Consider the following 20,037-nt stretch of genomic DNA (forward strand, 5'->3'; position numbering starts at 1 on the left):
AATGAAAAAAGAAGATGGAGGGCACGTCGATGAATAACGTGCTGGTGAAAAAGGCACACGAGAAGACAAAAAACGGAAAAACATTACATGCTATCGACGGTATCATTCGCGTTCCTATTCGCCGCTGCTAGAAATGAATTTCGTAGAGGCATTTAGAGACACACGGAACGACAACAGCGAACGATACTTAGGTAGCACATGGTAGCGCGTAAGAGCATGGAATACGCCGCTTGACTTCCTTGGAACTCGAATACTTGCACAAAGGAACGCGGTAAAGCGGTGCCGATAATGCAAGAACCATAGTTGCGTAAAGATAAAGCCGGTGAGATACGTTGCTCTCCTCGATTTAAACGTATACTAGCGCGATGCACAACCAAACGTTAACGCCATATCCAATTTGCATTATCATCCGCTTCCGCTAACGACACGAGATACAACCGCGTGGCATAGCAGTTCTGTTTATTTGCAACGGTGTACGCGCGTCCATTCCAGCTATGGGCATCGGACGTTCTCTCGATCAGCGATATAATCGACGCATGTCGCTGATGCGTTCGATTCGAGTTTCATTAGCATTCGAAATAAATCGTTCTGTAATTAATCGGTACGATTAGAACAGGTCTCGGTCGTTGTACGTAACAACTTGGTTTGAAAAGGACGAAGGAGTACGTGAAAATTGAGGGTAATCGTGGTTAGAAGCTTGAGAATGTACTTACCAAGGCAAGTTATCGCGTGGTCGGCCGGCGGTCGTAGGACATTCCGAGCCCAGGCTGCCCTCAAGACCTCGAGGGCACAGGGTGGTCCACCGACCATCAGCACCCCAGGTGACACGTGACCCTTGTACCTGAGTTGTCGGGTTGCGTCCACCAAGGCTGCGTTCCACCAGCATTTGGAGTTCGCCTCCAAAAAGCTCTGAAACAATTTGAATCACAATTACATGTGTATTTCATTTCTTTAGCCGTGTTCATAAAATTAATTCTAATATAAAAATAATAATATAAAAATAAATCTACACAAATATCGGCAACCTGATAATCATAATTCTCGTTGACGTTGCGTAACAGATGGTCCGCAAATGTAAATTTCGCCAAATTGTCGACTACAGTGCCATAAAGGTGAATCCTCCATTACCGAGATAGCGGTCGTACGAAAGATAGAATCTTAGGATTCATCCTGTAAAATACGGTCGGGCAGTTAAGTGTTTAGTGCCACGGGGCTGGCTGGCGTTCACCCTTCTCACAAACTCCGAAACTGTGCCACCCTCGTAGTTTTCCCCGGTTCCCCATGTAGTTACGGTCCGTATATATAGGCGTAAGCCATGATGGGGGTCGAATAAGCCAGACAGTACGTACTCATAAACGAATGGCCCCGCAGGATTTTCACCGACGATTGCCCTTTTCCTTCCTTTCCTTCTCTGTCTCGCTACGTGATCAATGAACTTTGTTCTCCCTCTGTGCTTCACGATAAACCATGAAATTAGAGAGAAGTGGACGAATCGATTGGTCGATTCACGGGCTACTATGATTCATTGCGGCCTTTGTGCGGATGGAATACAACGCATTATGCTTTTGTCCATTTCATGATGTTCGTCTCTCTATTGGAGGTGGAAGGAGGAGTCACACGTGACCCGTAAATCATGCAGCTTTGATGTTACTCTTGTCGTCAAAGGTTTTCAAAGGATGATAGATATTTGGAACGAAAGTTTTTCTCGCTACGGCTTTTCTTAAATAATGGTAATAGATAGTAATAGTAAGAGCAAGTAAATAAATGGTAAATCGGTAATTAGTCACGTTGAATGAGCATAATGTTGCACGCGTTTATGTTTATATAATGAGTTAGAAAGTTAAATCTTTTCTTATGCAATGTATTATGCCGAGATTAGAAAGACTCGTTTAGAGGTAAGAGAGGATCGTTGTTAAAAGATTTGTTTCTTTCTTCAGAAAGGTTGAGATAAGGAAACATAGTTGTTTTCGTTTCGTGACCACGGTTATTGCTCTGTTCACGACTTAATATATCGCAAGAATACGTTTCTCGTGGTTATCGCAAATTGCGATATTTTTCTCGTCGCTTATCCATTGCTACTTCCTCTCTCTACTTACTTTCTTCGGCATTAATCACACGCTTCTTTTGATTTTAGTGTACTTTCTCGCGTTGTAACCTTGCTCAAATTCTATTTGCAACTAGTTTAATTGCAGGACTGTCATATCGTGCATGAAGCTATAATTCGAATTTTTAATTTTTATTATGTTTGAGAAATTTATAACTACGGGAAGTCGTAGAAACTAAAGACAACTTGCTCGGGTATGAAATATATTTATTGAGCAAACACATATCCTTGATTAACTTCGCAGTACAATGCATGTGCCTTAAAATGGTGTTTGAGTATGTCGATAAATCTTCAAATCTTTTGGTTTTCTTGAAGACGTGGTTTCAAACGAAAAGACTTCATTGTCAATATTCGACTTATTTTCATTTATAGGATAATTTATAACTAATGTCCTGTCGATCGCCAATTCTGTCAAGTCAGAAACTGGCTGAGTTCTAATATAAGTACGTATTTAATATTCGATTTTCTCAAAAAAGGAAGGATTATATGAAAAAGTGTTATCCTATATATTCGACTTACCTTACGTGATCGTCGATTTAAATCTGGTCTTTCAGTTTCTTGTTTTTCAAAGCCAGTCATTTTTAATAATACTTTTCACTATATCCGATGCCAACAATCTTACTACCAATTTAGTGCTGTGCACTGGTGAAACGTTTTCTCCACAAATTTTTTTGTATTCCCGTTTTCCTTTTGCTCATTCAACGCAGCTCCTATGTTGGAGGACCTTCGATAGGGTCTGACTCGCTGCACCTGACAGGACATTTTTCACTTGGAGCCCCGATTGAAAGCGTTCAACGAGCTCCTGCCCGAAACGTCGCGAATAATCCGACCGTGTATCGACCGTAATGGCACTTGTGCTCTCAGGGCGTGACTTTTCGCTAACGATATCCAATTCGGGCTAAAAATCATTCCCGTGCGTCGAAAATAAGATATTTCTGAATGAAATGACTGATACTTTCAAAAATTAAGTTATCGTAAAATTCCAATAATCCAGTGTGCTCGATACTTTGGCAATGTTGAGTTATAAAATTGGCTGAATTATTGAACTATATCTGCGATACCGTAAAGACATTTAATAATCTAATTATATTATTAGATTTATTATACTATATTATATATTATATATTATATATTGTAGTATCGTGGACGAAAGGCCTAAGAGATATCGGGCGAATTATAAACAAGCGGTTGCGAAACATGTGTATGGTGGGACCAAGATAAAAGACGTGAGGCTAAGACAAAAGACAAGGGGTTGCTAAGGGACAAAGACAAATTAACAGTCAGTGTTAGTTGTGGAGTCAGAGAGTGTGAATCGAGAAGTCAAGGAGATAATGTTGCTAGCGTTGTCGGATCCGTGGTGACGAGTGTTGCAAATTAACTATCTAGTTGTCTTAATTATAATACGTTATTGTGATTAGATCACATTAAACAACCATCGTTTCCTGTTTAACCAACATCTGTTTAATCCATTTATTGTAACTAAACTAATTGTAGTAAAGATCCTACAATATTATATATTATATTATTAGACTATCAAATATAAAACTTATAAATACGTATTTTAACTTTCTTAATTTATGTCCATCGTTCGAATATTATCGACGATAGATGACGGTATACGATTATGGTCGTTACTATCGAAATTCTAGCATATAACGAAGACATTTTGAACAATTAATTTCTTTAATAATCATTAGAATTTCAAACAGAAGAAATCCATCTTGTATGAAGACTTAATTAATTAAAAACTTCTGCATTTGCATTATTAAAATGGAAATTGGAATAAATAATTCGGTGGATGTCAAGCTCTAGAAACTTTCAGCTTGGCAAAATATCGGTGCTCGAATCGCGGAAACGAAAGATATTCTTCCGAGCGAGTCTCAAAATGCTACGAGAATACTTTTCAAGTATACACACGTAAACAGGAAAGTAGTTATCCTTTATAACATCCCTTAAAGCATACTCGAGTTCCTTAGTACTCTGATCGTCCCAATTCGAAATGCGCAGTACGATCGCCGCGATGGGAATTTCGCGTTGCTCGACTGCACTGCCACAAAACGAGAGAGTTTCGTGCTGTTCTCGATTCGATTTACTACATATAATTCGTCGCAGCAGGAAGGTTCCATCGTTCGGAAGTAAAGATTGGCCAATAACAGCTCTGTTCGATTTCCAATCGGTAAAAATAGTTACGCATTATATGTGAATTCTTTTGGATGATTTTTCGCTAGTATAAGACGAGATAATGGTCCATTTAAGGAATAATTGTAATAACACCAAATTATGAGGTGATATGTTTAGTGCAAGTCATTGTTTACAAGTTTAAATCGTTAAGGTTACGATTGAGTAAAGAAATAATCATTTGGATATTAATCATTTAACAGTAAAATTACCATCCATCGAAGTATAAAATTTGTCGTGAAAAGAATTAAATTGAAAGGTATATGGACATAATCGCAATACAAGCCACGTGAGAGAATCGTAGGTAGTAACATTTCAGCTTTTATTAAGACGTTACTTAACGCGGTGATTTAACAGATTTATTCGTGTCAAGGCGCCCTCAAGGATGACGACGGATCTCGCAATTCTTCGATGCAGTTTTGACCAATCTCGGGGAATTGCTATCGTTTGATCGCTTTTGTGTTTCGGCAGGTGAAACTCCCTCGATTACGTCAAACTTTCTTTTGTCGACGGTCGTTGATTCGTATCTCACGCGGACGCATAACATCGACCACATCGATTTCACGAGATCGTTTCTTTCACGAACTCTTCATCTCGAAACGGCTCTCTTTCGCATCTCTTTCTATGGCTTGCAACCTCAGTCTTCTTGGTCCATTGCGTACAAGAAAGAAAGCGGTTGCTCAGTTTTAACTTTGTTGTTTCCATTCTTCAATATTCCAACAGATACGACATACGCGAATTTCATTATCACCATCATTGAGAATGTTTCATATTAATTTGGGTGCTACAAAATTCGTTACAAAATTCTTTAATATCACGGCGAATAGCCAAATTCCTTTCAATAAAAATTTAAATAAAAAATATTACCATAGAGTAAATACCAAATTACTTTGAAATCACTTTTAATAATTAGTTCGTGCAATATAATTACAAGATTCTTCCGACAAATCGTTCTATGCGCACAGAATGCGGAAAGGAATTTTCAAGGGCAGTATTCGCGTCGCATAAATTCACCGCGATGGAAAAACGTGCGTCTGGGAACGATGCATGAAGAAAGCGGTCGAAGACCGTGTAAACAGTACATAAACTTGATCGTTGTTCTTCTTGAGCGACCATTACTTACGATAACACCAGGAAGAATGAAAAGAACTATGAGAGGGAGCCGCGGTATGCTTGAAAATACTGCTAACCATTGTATAATGTGATACCTATACCAAGAAAGAAATATCAACGGAATACATTGTTGGGAAAGTTAAAGATACGAAAATGTGGAGACTGTTGATATATAATATGCAAAAATATGTAAAATACTTAAAAACGACTCGCTATAATATTTCGTAGATAAAAGAAATTTCTACTCAGATACCAGTTCTTTTATAATGTTTACAAAAATGTGAATTTAACTACATAAATACCCGTAGTTTAGTAATCATGATTAAAGGTGATTTTTTGTGTGTATTTTTTAACGTTAATAATTCTGATTTTATATGAAGTTTTCTGTATGTAATATGAGTTTGACGGAATGTGATTTTTCTAACGTGACATTTTTTTAAACACTGATTGACATGTTATATGAAAGTTACCTGTACACAGTGCATAAAGAACGAGATAGAGAGACAGACAGACAGACAGAAAGAAATAAAGGGATAAGCGGGAGAGAGGTGGAAACTGAGAGAACTCTTGTAATAGCGTTGCTAATCGGCTCGGTGTTCCTGGTGCACGTTACGTTTATATTGCTATTTCTTTGCCGACAATGAACTTGCGGCAATTCACTCTACAGGGTATACGGTCGTTGGCTGCCCACTAATTATTATGCAATATGCTAGCCATGCTCTCGCGAGCATGCTTATCCTTTTAGAGGCTCGGCTACGCGAGGCCGAATAAGAACTCGCGACGAGTCGAAGAAACAAATGTTTCGAGGAAGTCGACCTTGGATTAGACAATCGAAACTACCGAAACCTACAACCAATAGATTGTTAATAGAATGACGGAGAGCTCCAGAGAAGATAGATGATAGAAGGTCAAAAGGATGAATAGGAGAAAATGGAAGATTAACAACGATTCGCATGATTTCGGTAATCGAGGGTAATGGTGATGGACGGCAGAGCTGGAAGAAAGTAGGTTTATCCCTGTTACGAACATCGAATTTTATGGTCGAGTTTGTGTTCCACTTTTACCCTTTTTCAATGGTGTAACACAAACTTCAGAATGAGACTAGAATGCACTCAAAGTTACAACGGAACTTACCGAGTCTTTCAACGATGGAAAAATACGATTGAGTTGAAAAATAAGCGAAATCAAGAACATACAGAGTTTTAAACGGATCTAACTGTGTAAGAAAAGTAAAAATGTACACTTCATTCACGGTACGTGTGAAATTGTGCAAAGTCATTGGAAACCGAGATTTACATTTAAATATCAATGAAAAATTAATTTACATAAAATTTCATAAAGGTAGTGCGCTGAAAACATTTCTTCCCCGTTTGATTCGATCAAGGAGAGCCTGTCTTTCCATTGAGATATGGAAAGTCGATATCAACGGAAGATCGAAGCATTTTGTCGGCTCGCAATGGCTTGATAGGCCTTCGGATCTGGTTGCCGTCGAATTTTAATCAGTAGCCCCACAGTGCCTGTGTGGGCACGCGGCCCGCGAACATAAATCACGATAACATAATTTATATGCTAATACCGCGAGTGCAGCGTGCGCGTTTGCGCGGACGCAATGCAGAGCGAAGGGTTTAACTGGGTATAACTACGTATCCGGCTACTACATAGGCGTCGACTTTCGTCGACTGTGTTGTCCTTTTATCGACAAACTCCGATAAACGATTAACTTAAACCTTCATATCTACTATTTCTATCGTTTAATCATATTTAATCATTCCCTTTTCATAAATAGATATTAATCACTCTAAACATCTATTAAATTCTCCATCTGTGAATAATAAATGTCCGAGGTGTATTTTTTTTTTTTTTTTTAATTGAACGAGTCTATTCATGTTCATTTATTTCGCAAATATTTAAGATTAACCCAAATTAACTTTGAAACTTCACACTTACAGCGCCGTTTATAATTTTTCGAACATTTTATACTTTACTTCACTCGTTCTATGAGAATCAAGTAAGAATTCCTTGATGTTTTTAACACATACGTTTAGAAAAAGGAATATTATTTTGTTTATATTATCGGTTAGGAATTGTGCACGGTTTAATCTCGACTTATTGAAGAAGTATCAGGTGAAAATATTAATACGATGCTGGTAGCGAGTATGAGAATTTCTCACATGGATTTACGATATAATAGCGCATCATCGGGAAATATTTCTCGATGGACGCCAATGGTGAGCCAGGGTTGCCGGCAATGTCGTCGTTCTATGTCATCGTAAACTTGAAACTGGGGCTGGGGGGCCAGATGCCATGGAACGGGAAGGGAGCACGCCGCGAGGCGGACGAAGGGAAAACAGGGGATAGGTCTCGTTCATTTTTTTGCAATTAAATTGGCAAACAAATAAAGGAAGACGCGCCTGCGAGGTGAATGGGCATCCTGCGGATAAACGAGTTCTCGCGCTGTGGATAGAAGTCTCCACGTCTGTTCACGATGCACGGCTGCACGACATGCTGATTTACGAAGTCAACGACATAGGCGACGATCGAGACGACGAAGTAAGCCAAGGATCGTTTTGATATCATATTTGGAAAAACGTTCAGTCGTATCCTTATATTATCGAAATAAACAACTTTGTAGAATTTTTTTCTATATGACTGTTATGGAATAGTCACGTTTTAACTTTTGAATAAATCGTCCGATGGAATGATGCATTACGCCGGCACGGGCGTGTAATCTTAATCATCGAGAGAACCTAGACGTATCATAGTCAATGTGGTACTTGAACGTTGTTCAAGGGTGTATCGAGAATGGTTCTTTTTTCTTAATTAATATCTTTGAGGCAATCGTAGCTGTATAAGCGCCTTCTCTCCCATCTATCATTTCTTCATTTTCGTTTCTTGCCCTTGGTTCTGTTGATCGTTTATCGTAGTACGTGTAACGGTCGGATTAGACGAAGTGGATGTACGTGTGACTCGTTGAGCGTACACGATCGGAAGCCAGCAGCCTGAACGGCATATTAAGAAGCGCGTTGCAGTCGCGCGATTTGATTAATGCTCTTGGAAATTGTATGTTTGATGAAGAAATTTGCTGGCAATTACCCGCTACTTTTTAATCCTGCGGCTGTGTTCCGTCGACGATAGAAGGAGACAGACGCGCGTTACCGGCCGAAGGAACGTTTGAAAGTTCTCTTAAACGGCCCCGTCTGTTTACCCGGTTTATTTCGCTTTCTTGTGGCGAGTTAAAAACGCTGGTCTTCGCGGTTAATCGAGAGTACTCAAACAAAAAAAAAAAAAAAAAAAAAAAAAAAAGAAAAAAGAACTGGCGTGAAGTGAAATGCAATAAAACGGAACGATTTTCCAGGCCATATAGCTTCCTCCTCGATTATTTTTCACTGCAGCTGCTCTCGTAGAGAAGTCAAAGATCATTCTGTCGATTTAAAAATCTCACAGTCAGAAATATTGAAAACACGCGGTCCAAATATTTTGACGATCATTCCAGTTGATAGAAAATGTTTGTAATCAAATATCGAAGTCTCGGCTGTTGAGATTGTAAAAAGGTGAATATAACAAACCGGTATCCTTGGTTACACTGCGGTTATGGGCGGAGAAGGCCGACACAAAGCACGGTGTTTTTGTTGGCGGTGCTCGTGGCAGAAATCGCCATGCGGATGGAAAGTGTCCGCTCGATTGCTGCATCGACCATCCTCAAGGTAACGTGATCAATGTATCGTAATAACGGTCATTTAAGGACAGATCGCTGCTATTCGTACAGCCTCGTAGCGAAACTCAACTCGGATCTACGGAGGAAATAGAGGCAAGGTAAATATCGTCCACCATATATTTTTTGCCAACAAGGATGTACCGGATCTAGGAAGGAAATAAAATCCTAATTACAAACTACGCATCGTCGCGTAAACAGAACTGCCACTTAAATAGACATGGTTCGAAAATGTCTTTTTTATGGTCCATGCACATTGTTGCTTGGTGTTTATGCAAATCAGTTCGTTCAAACGTGGGCCGGTCTCGTTCTACGCGGCCTCTGGAACCAAAATCCTCGTGGATGTACCCGTATGCTCGACGTCTACGCCGACTGGTTGCGTTAGTGCTGGTCTCTCAAGCAATACGTACATACCAGACATAATAACGGTAATTCGGAAGGAACACAGCAATTTGCATTTCTTTGAAATCCGTTACGAGGTTTAGAAAACGTACGTATTCGTTATTTTCGACTGTCTGACACATTCCTCTTGCGATATTCGCGTTATTCTTTTTCGAAACGAATTAAACAGGCGATCTGAGCACATCGAGATCTATGGAACCATCGTGCTCTTTCTTCTTCTTCGTTTGGTTCTTCTGGCACAGCTTGCGCAAAGCTCGCTCAGATATATGCAGCCCATTGTATTGTTCGCCAGCGGAGAGAGGCATTATTGCTCAAACTGACACTAGGACGGAAGAGAGGGTACGGGATTCACGACGTATCAGTATGAACGGATCCTAAATCGCCGTAGGGCTGCGAGCTGGCCTCAGCTCGGCGGTAATGCAGCGTAAGCGACCAAAGGAGTTCCTACGGCTTGAAGAGGGCGTCGCTTATCTTTATGCATATTTCACGGCGTTTTGCGTCGGGCGAATGCTCGCGCGGAAACGAGGAACTCGGCCGCGTGTATATTGCATCTTTACGACTTACCCGCCATAGAAACCCTTTCCGGCGAGATGCAACGTGCACGTGCGCGTGCGCCCATGCTCAAGCTCCAACATGGCCAGTCATACACGCGTTTCAACCGGCGATACTTGCTCTACCAGTTACCAAGAATACTATTTCCAAGATTGAGCAGGAACTGTTGGCGGTCTAACGAGGTCTGTTCCTGGGGAAATTATCATTTTATCGTTTTACTCGCGATCAGGTGGATCGTACAGTTTCAATGATTTTAGCGATTGTGATGGATTCGGGTTTGTTCTTGTATCACGAAAGAGTAGTATGTCGGTGATTATTATTCGTAACCGATGTATGGGTTCTATCGTAATGTTATTCTAATCTTTGGTTTTAACAGCCATCAGGTAAATAGGGGAAGTTTCATTTTTCAGTTTCTTTCCTCTGAATATTTACTTCTATTGAGAAATATCTTTGACTTGGCGCACGATTGTATCGCACTGGAAACGCTGATAGATATCTCATAATTTCTCTAAATTTTTCCGATAGCCAGAATCGTTAAAACTGAGGAATTTCAAATTTCAAATTTCAAATACTCGAATCCGAAATTAAGAATCTGAAAGTCTTGCACGTTGAAGATTCGGTACGTTCCAAATATAGAAGGATGAACATGCTGGCCATCACAGCGCGAGAGTAATTGCGAAAATGCCTTTCATAGGAGTAATTCAACCATCAAGGCCCACCTGTCGCAACACTTCGAAGAATCCAATTTCTTCGTATACTACCAACTCAGACCGCGAATACATATACCTTCACTCGTACAGAGTGACTGCCAATTTCGAATTTGAGACTTGCCCATATGGACTGTTAATGGAATAATTTTCATGACTGTTTGGATGCTTAGTTTGGAAGTTTCTATGGAATCGTCTACGTAGCATCCGTTATAGACGGAATTACGTATTTCAGATGCAAGGCACACATGGAATGTGATCTACGCGCGTCTTGCATGTATAATACGGCATGCGGTACTATTGCGCAATGCTTATGTATATTATCTTGTTTCTAGCCGGTATCAGTGATAGCACCGAGCATCTATCATGCGTCAAGATTTCAGCGTTATTCCAATCTAAGATCAGCTTAATTTGACCGAGTTACCGTTAACCGGTTACTATGCGAATACATAAACAACATCGGCTTGACGCTGTTTAAATATCCGGGTTTTTATCGCCAAATAACGTTAGCTCGATATTTTCACGGAGAAAGCGTGCCATTATTAATATAAATTTGCATATATCGACAACGAATGCCTCGTTAATGCTTTTAGCAGAAGATTCATGAAGGTATTAAGCTGCCTGAATTCTTAAATGTATTAACCTACATTTTTCTAAATTATCTCAGTTTAATTGATTTCTTCGTGTCAGGTGGATACAACGATATAATGAAAAATAAATTGTTAATTTTTGCAAATTCTTTTATTAGAAATTACGAAGATAAGATCGCTCATAAATAATGAAACGATGTACATATTGCGTTTTTATTGTTATTGCAATGTAACAAATTGATAAAAGGCACGAGTCTGGATCGATTCTTTAGCGAACTGTAGCGAATTATTTTCTATAAAATGGCCATAACTCATCCGATTATCTAGAGGAAAATTTTTCTAGGATGTATACTTCCTAGACGTTCTACGTCGTGATATTTATATTAATCCGGCGGTTTTACTCCTATTTACAATCCATTTCCGCTTACGGCGGCACTAGGGGTAACACGATTCCTCGGTGCATCCAGCTCGAGATGTATGTTACTGTTGCTGTCGTGTAGTGGTGTCTGCTCTAAGATCGTGTTTCACGTTCAAAAGGAAAACGTATCGCAAATATGTGTGTTCCTGGCATAATATCCGCAATAAAACGGACTATGGTTTCACTCCTTCCTCCAGTGTGTAATCGAGTACATACGTTGTTTATGCACTCGAGATTCAACTTGTTTACAATCCGCACGACATTGTTTCTAAAAATGTTGTTTCTCGTGTGTGTTCTAACGTTTCTAACGTGTTATGACAATATTCTCGTCGCACAAAGAATGATAAAGCGATTTCTTTAATACGATCGGTTATTTCGTGGAGAACGATGTTTTCCAGAGACACAAAATAAAGTTTGCCTTGATATCGATCGGCAAAGATGGCTTGATTACGGCGACCCTAAGTAAACTGCTCACCCCTTGTGTAATCTGTAGATTATAGTCGTGAAACGCTCAAGTATCTGACTTTTCCGTTGCTATACAATATGGTTATTTCGCGATGGATGGAACAGCATCCTAACCTTATAATAACAGATTCGAAACATTTTCCTTTGATACGCGAAAGCTCGTTTATTTACAATATCCGGATACACGGGATCTTCGAACTGAGAACTCAATTTTCTCTATGTTTTCTCGAATAATCATTCTTTTCAAGTAGCTGTCGTTGGACTATAGCAAAATCAACACTGCACCGTGTCAGTTACCGCTAGCGTGTCGCGCTTTCACTCCGCGGGACAGGTTTAATTTTATATCCGATCATTTCACAGATATTACTAATTACAATACGTCCTTGATTTCAAACAGTCTAAACGATTTTAATTTAATGTCTCAATAATAGGCGAATCCATTCTAAGTGAAGAGCGACAGGGACCACTCGATCGAACAATTACCTGTTAATTGTCCCAGAGTTTAAGTCCCTGCAATTAAGTGCAATTTACGACCACAAGTACAATGAGATTCGATTGATATTTATCTATACCAGCGTTCATCGAGGATCGTATAATATTCTAAAGAGAACGTCGAACATAAGGCAGACTTAAACGAGATGGAATCTGTAGCAGCAGTACCAACTCGATAGTTCCGTGCAACATCGATAATATCTCTCTTGAAGTCAGTCGCGGCGAACAATAATTAACGGTGGCAATAAATAAGCTGGTCTCCGTATTGTGAAACGACAACGTCGGCTGTAAATGCAGCAGTTTCTGCCGCGGCTCTAATTAGTCTGACAATTATAGTGCGTTGATCCAATTCACCGTAAGATTATGACTCCTTATCAAGCGAACAAGAGATCGTTTCACACCCTTTCTTAACGATCGAACCGATCTACTCAAATCATTTTACGTTTTGTTATTTACCAAGTACAAAATGACCAATAAACCGTTCTGCTAGATAAAAATGACGTAACAGGTTCGTAAATAACCGCGGAGAACGCGACTTGAGACAAATCACAAAACATGTGACTTGAGCAACAATAAAGACAAAAATTATTAAAATTGATGAAGTAATTACTTGAAGAAAAACTCTACACCTTTTCTTTTCTATATCCGTGATCTGGAGACCGCTGTTACGAAGAGAATAGAATTTAGTGAAAAAATTCAAAATAAGGAGACGTCCATATTATTGTGCCTTTGAATATAAATTTTGTTTTGGATTACAGGGTCTAGAAACAAAGGAGCTATAAGTACATTTCTATTGCTGTCTCTTGCAGCCTTCAACTAGAGTTACACACCAAGGTTAACTTTTCGCTAATGTCCTTTGCTATAAATATATCAACGTGCTCCCTATCATTTTTTCTTCCTATTGTATTGTAACACTGTAAGAGTGAGGATCTGGATCAGCATACACTATACTTATATTTATACTTATACCTATACTTATTTCAATATATTTTTCTATTACAGATTCATCTACTCGTTATTCTATCAGTCAACCTCAACAAAAATTATAAGGTATAATACAAGTAGTACGTATATGCATACTTATTCGTACGATATTTTCTGGCTCGAAGCCTAAAAAAGGTCGTAAGCGCAAGGGAAGTAAGCAGTCATGGGATGTGATCGTGTGACGATATGCAAAACAAGAAGAGGGTGGCTCGTGCTATTATCGTTTGCCTTCAACGATCGATTCTTCCCCGACTGCCTTTGCTTGCTAAGCGTGACGAAAGCATCTGTCTGGCACCAATTTATCAATTTGACGTTTTCACGTTCTTTCGAAGAAGAAAGACCTTGGAGATTTGTCGTCTTCTTTGATCTTTAATACAGCCTCCAAAGTAGTCAACGACTTTGACTCTGATCTCGTAAAAAGGGCATGAAACCTTTTAAACTCTCATAAACTTTTACAAAGTCCCTCATCCTCCATTCAATACTCAAAACTTTGACTTTCTAATAGATGTTTCTTGTCTTCCGCGTCGTCTTAGGGTCCTTTAAGATTTCTCTTCAAGATTAACACCTTTGCGGCATCAAATTTGCGGAGATGGAAAGAATTCATTTATTAAATTTACAACCTCGCTATATCTGTGTGGCACACACTACACGTCTAAAAAGATGCTTCGCAATCCGACTACTGAATTTATGTGCGAGGACAAGTGTTAAAACAGACCCAGACACAGATTGTAAAGTCAAGCTTCAGTGAGGTGCAGGTATAAAGCTAAAGGAAAAGTCAAAGGTTGCCGAGGATGCTGGCACGAAGGTGGCATTGTCATAGATCGAGCGAATCAGTGAGCCCTGCTAGCTAAACTATTATCATCTTATTTCCTGCGTTGCGAGAAGGAGCAGCCGTGGTTAACGTTCCCCCGGAGAGTGCTCCACCCCCGGCTAGTGCTCATTGAAACTGAAGAGGTGCTCTTCCTCGTCGAAAGGCGGATCCCAATTTGATTTCCTTTGCCTGGCAGCGTGAGCTTCGATGAGCAACCATTGAACAGATCGTTCTCTCCCGAAGATAAAAGAAATCTAGGTGTGGTCAATAAACGACCTGTCTTCACGAATAAGCGTCGATTCGGTTAAATTAGCGATCAGCCGTTCTGGAACTTGTTTATGGGCAGATAGAGACCCATGGATGAAACACGTTTGCGTGGAATCTAGGTGTTTGAGCGGCTTTGTCACATTCGCTGCGTGTCGCGTAAATTTGTAACCGACAGAGTAGAAAAGGCCTCGTGGACAAGGATTACGACAGATATCGAAGAGTCGACAAGACCATAGAACATCCGCCACTTAACTCGTTGCCTCGTCTCATACTCCCCTACCGTTAAGGTTGCCTCGCAAAATTGCTCGTAATTCATATTGTCTCATTCCAGCGTAACGGTGCATCCAATCAACGCCAATCTTCGCTTCGGAAACGCTGAGTTGTAAAAACGGCCCAGCAGTTCGGAAGAGATACACCGTAGCGTTTTATTATACGTACACGTGTATCATATACGTCGTTAACGTCTAATCTGGCCGTTTCCCAAAAACAATTTCGAACGTCACGTTTCATGGTGTTCGTATTCGATTCGTACCTCGCGCGAAAGGAACAAAAAGAGGGTTCGTGCGAGGATTTATAATAGCGTAACGAAATGTCGCCATCATCGAGTCAGATTATACGGAATAGCTAGTCTCTTCGACGAGGCATAAAGCATGTAACTAGTTGTGTTCGCTTCTGAATAAAAGAAAAGTATATTGGGTATAATGGACGGACAGTCGGTAGCCACACGGTACGGTTGTAACAGATCGTTACATGGAAAAATGTTGGAAGGCTAACTCTGCTGAGAGGAATGCGTTCCGCGGGCTATAACACGCATAGAGAAGTATACAGATAATTCAGGATAATGCGGCGTGTACGTCGACTCACCTGAAACAAATTGTAACCTTTATCGTACATCCACATCTCGTCGGCTGGATGCTCCTTAGGACTCTCCCGTGGGCTGGCGTTCAGAACCTGAGGAGGCGGACCCCTAGTCAGCTGAATCGCCAGGGACCTTTGTAAAAGCAAGAGGCATCGGGAGGGTCCCGAGCCTCCGGGGCTCGTCCCATCTCCCAAGATCGAGCCCATTTTTCGAGGCCCGTTCTTAACGATTCCAAACACTCGGCGGTGGTGGCATCACGGAATCTGAAAAACAGGAAACGAACCCGTTAACGTACTTCTGATGTAGCAATTTCGCGTCGAGAGAAAAAGACGAAAGTTAGAGTTTGAATTAGATCGAAGATCGATTTACTTTTTGCCACTATCTCTCGATCGTAAATCCGCGAACGAAGAAGTTTGATGAACTCGTAAGAGTGTTTTCTTTCTTTCTTAATGGCTTTTATTCGTTTACTTTCAACCGACAGGTAGGCAAGCGTTGAATTCGTTTGTGTATACAAGCTTTCCTCTGATAATTCTTATCTACGATTACGTAGAGGAACGATAACACTCGTGGAGTTCGCGGTACCGTTATCCTCGTTTATGAAACTTTCGCGCAAACTCGAGTGCTGCGCATACTATCAAGCTACACGGGTGGATGGGACGTTGAAGCAGCACCTTGCATTAGTTGCATTATTCCACGAGGCTGCTTCGAGGAATTCTGCAGCTGCGCGTTCACCTCGAATCGACGTTCGGCAATTAGTACCTCTTAAAAGTAATTAAACGCAGCTGGATAATACTTAACGCGCGAATCGATTTGTAAAAGGTTTCGAGCTGCTGCGTTTCTCAATATGTTTAAGGTTTCCTTCCATTAGCACGATCGTAAACTTTTGGAATAATCGTATAGGTGTGTATATATATATATATATGTATTTAATTTCTCTGTAGAAAATTTTTGACACGGTGGAAGGATGTTTATTCTTCCAATTTGTACATATGTGCCTCACGAAAGTCAAGTTGATTAACCTTATTTTTTTTATAAATTTCTTAATTTCGTTATGTTGGCCAATATATGCGATGTTCAATTTTCAAGAAACAGATAATGTACTTTTATAATTTCGTTAATTACAAGTAAATGGCGTAACTGACAGTAAATCCCTGTTGGAATGTAAAAGAATAATATTTGTGATACCTTTTATCTGTACTTTCCAATTTACAGAGTTGATCACTGTGGTATCCGAACGGTTCGTATTTCAACCTCAGTTTTATTTCAACAGGCAAAAAAACTGATACCATTACCAAATTGAAACAAAAATTGGGGCATACGTGCCAACAATGATTCTTTCGCATTTTCTTCAAATTTGCAAGATTTTTTAACGACAGGAGAGTTTCAACGCAGAAAACTGGGAAGAATTAAGTAGGATAATTAGCGAAGAACCAACCTAAGCGAAGAAAGTCGATGAAATGTAACAGATGAAACGTTCATTTTCATCTCGACACGTTCGATTCGCCCTTCGCCTCATTTCCTGCTGGTCACAAAGCAACGTCACGTTTCTCTTTATTGTATCAACAACTACCACGCCGGCGTCCTAATTGATTTACGCCGTCCCTTTGGTCATCAGCAAGCTGAAGGAATCTCATCCGCAAAAATCCACGTGGTCGCTAGGACTAGAGGTTGCAAAAAGGGGTGCTAAAGAGGGAAGAGCCGTTTCGGAGAAGAATTATGTGCGAAGGGGACATGATTGCATCAACGCGAAGGCTCTGACGTGAAACACCGTCGGAAGAAATTGTTTTCTCGTGGATACATCCTTTTTGGAAATTTCATTATGAGCGAAATGTAGTAGAAGACGAAGAATTCTTTTTCTCGGCACATTTTCGTTTTCTATTGAAAATATTTCATATAAAAATGTGGCGTGACTCTTTTCCTGAATCAATCTTAACTCGAAGCACTGGAAAAATATAGTTTTGCACATTTTTATTTCGTAAATTAAATCGAGTTCGTCATAATTTTACTCGCCACTTTATAATCTTTTTAAGTTGGTTAACCATCTGGAGATAAAGTTTATTGTATTATTCTATTCTAAAGCTTGTCTCTGCTTTGTAGCAGAGTGGAAAAATCCGCTTCGCGGTCTAGGTTCAATAATGATACAGAGCGAAGAAAAATGGCTTTTGCAGCTATCACTGATAACAGGATGGATGAATATTATATTGCTGTACAACGTGCCAAGATACACGCTCTAAAACGTCTAGATCTTTTTGGTAAAACAGAACGGTCGTAAATTTGGCACGGAAGCCTGGCAATTACGGCCGCATCGAATTGTGGGGCCCGGAAGGAATCAACGAAGTAATCTCGCGCCTTTGGCAACGCTCCAAGGCGCAGTCGATCCAGACAATTCCTCTAATATAGTGTTGCAGTTTGCGCTACCCTGAAGAAATTGCACCGACCATGAAATTCGTCCGCGAATATTTTTCTCTCTTTGGTCCCTTGTCCCCTGGGGTCAGACGAAATTCATTGGTCCTATAAACTTTTTGACGTCCCTTGCTGAAATATGAGAACAATGAAGGAAACGTTGACAGTCTTTGAATACTTTCTTCGCGTTGACAAATAACAACCAAGGTATTTGATGTTTTAATATTTGCATATTTTCATTAGTGAAAATATTTTCCAGCTCATCATTCGATAGAGAGTAAAGTGAAATTAGACGTAAATTGGATTTTGTTAAATGTTATTACGAATCAGAAAATTAAATATTCTCAGGAGAAGTAATAGTCGTAAAGAGGAAATTGCGGAGATTTTATTGATCGTTTTGTAAAGAATTACAGCTCCGTGAGACATCTTTTATATCTCATTACATATCAAATGGAGAATTTTCTGTAAAACGTGGAACGAGTCGAGGAACATAGAGAGGATAGATCGGTGTTGTTAATGGAACAATAATGTAACTTTCTCAGTATTCAATTAGCAGACCGTTCATCATATTTTATTATCGTGCCGATCTTGAGAACAGGCGAAACTTCTCCTGTATTGCGGCGATTGAATATTAGAAATGTAGATATAAAATGGCGCATAGACACGCGATCCCTGCCAGGTAAAATTGTTCCGTTAATGCTTTTTGTTCGTATGGTCGCTTAATTTCCTTCGTTTCACCTTGTGCTAGTTTGCCTACATCGTAGTCGACTAAAAATCAGGAAAACGGAAAAGGAGAAAAAAAAGAGAACTTCCTCTGGCGTGACTCACCGACACATGCACTTTCTTGAATCGCGTAATACGTTCATGCTTTTTATGGATAAGGATAAGACAGGAAATAAAATCAACCATATTTACAAGGTAACATTAAACAAGATATGTACATTCGATAAAATCGCGATGAATTTATATACTAAATCTACGAGTGAAGGTCGCGATGACGCGGCAGAGAAAATTAATTTGTCTCGGAGTGATTCATCAATGAATCTTGGGAAGTATGACCGGGTAAATTTGTCTTATGAGACAAATTAACCGCGTCGGCGAAAGTTGATCGCGAACAGTTGTCATTTACAGCTTAAAAGGTGTATAAATTATCATTCGGCTTCGAAAGTCCAACGAATCTCTAAAGACTAGTAGGTTTCTATTTCTGAAACAATCTTCTGAATACGATATTTGCAGTTTTCGATTGAAGTTCGGTTTTAGTTTTGTGAAGTTTCGAATACTAAGATTCGATAACTGAAAGATCTCTAAATTTCTGACAATTCGAATATTTGAATATCTTCAAAGCATCTAAAAATATAAAAATTGGAATATACCAATATTTGAAAATTTGGAAAAAGTTTGTAAGTTTGCACGTTTGAACATTTAAATATGTAGAAACCTGAGAATTTGAAACGGTTAAGATTGTTCTGTCACCGGCAGTGTCACTGACTTCGTTTCACCTCGTGCCAATTTAAAGAACGGAAGACATCCGGTCTCGCTTCGCTCGGGGTAGACTTCCTGCAGTATGAGTCATCAGCGTGTCTTTGCATTGTGACGAATCTCATTAAGTCGCCGTCAGTCATGCCGGCTCTGTTGTTAACCGCTCGTCTCCCGAAACTGGCCATCCAGATATGTCGATAGATTGATTCCAAGATGGTTCAACAATCCTTTTCAACTCGTACCAATTTCGTTCATTGGCGCGCGTGTCGAGAGAAAGTCATTCGACAGACGCCTTATTTTTCATTCAGATCTGGACCGCTTTATTAACTCGTCTTTGAATTCGATCGAACGCAAACTAGAATAATTTTACAGATTTCTGATTCGTTTTTAATATAAAAAAATACGACGAATATACAATTTTAAAAAATCGAAAAGGAATATGTATCGATTGTATGGAAGTGAAAGAATGAACCATGTCCTAAGGGAAGACAGATTCAACTA

At 39.7% G+C, this 20,037-nt stretch overlaps 1 protein-coding gene and 1 long non-coding RNA gene across 9 annotated transcripts in view; one reads left to right on the forward strand and one right to left on the reverse strand.

The window, feature by feature from the left end:
* The window catches only part of LOC110119775, a 241,088-nt gene that overhangs the window by 45,580 nt on the left and 175,471 nt on the right, over nt 1-20,037 (forward strand). The window lies entirely within an intron of this gene.
* LOC100650169 (storkhead-box protein 2) overlaps nt 1-20,037 on the reverse strand; it is a 111,866-nt gene that overhangs the window by 38,949 nt on the left and 52,880 nt on the right. For 2 of the 3 annotated variants that reach the window (XM_003399547.4, XM_012314591.3), the window contains exons 2-3: nt 15,660-15,917; nt 714-909 (exon numbers count right to left, since the gene is read on the reverse strand). In XM_003399547.4, coding sequence (XP_003399595.1) covers nt 714-909; nt 15,660-15,860 — 397 coding nt within the window. In that variant the 5' untranslated portion in view covers nt 15,861-15,917. Of the gene's footprint in view, nt 1-713; nt 910-15,659; nt 15,918-17,089; nt 17,108-20,037 lie in introns of those variants that run through there. The other variant, XM_048411134.1, reaches the window with a different exon arrangement.

Source organism: Bombus terrestris, chromosome 12, assembly GCF_910591885.1.
Source record: "Bombus terrestris chromosome 12, iyBomTerr1.2, whole genome shotgun sequence".
Taxonomy (NCBI): Eukaryota; Metazoa; Arthropoda; class Insecta; order Hymenoptera; family Apidae; genus Bombus; species Bombus terrestris.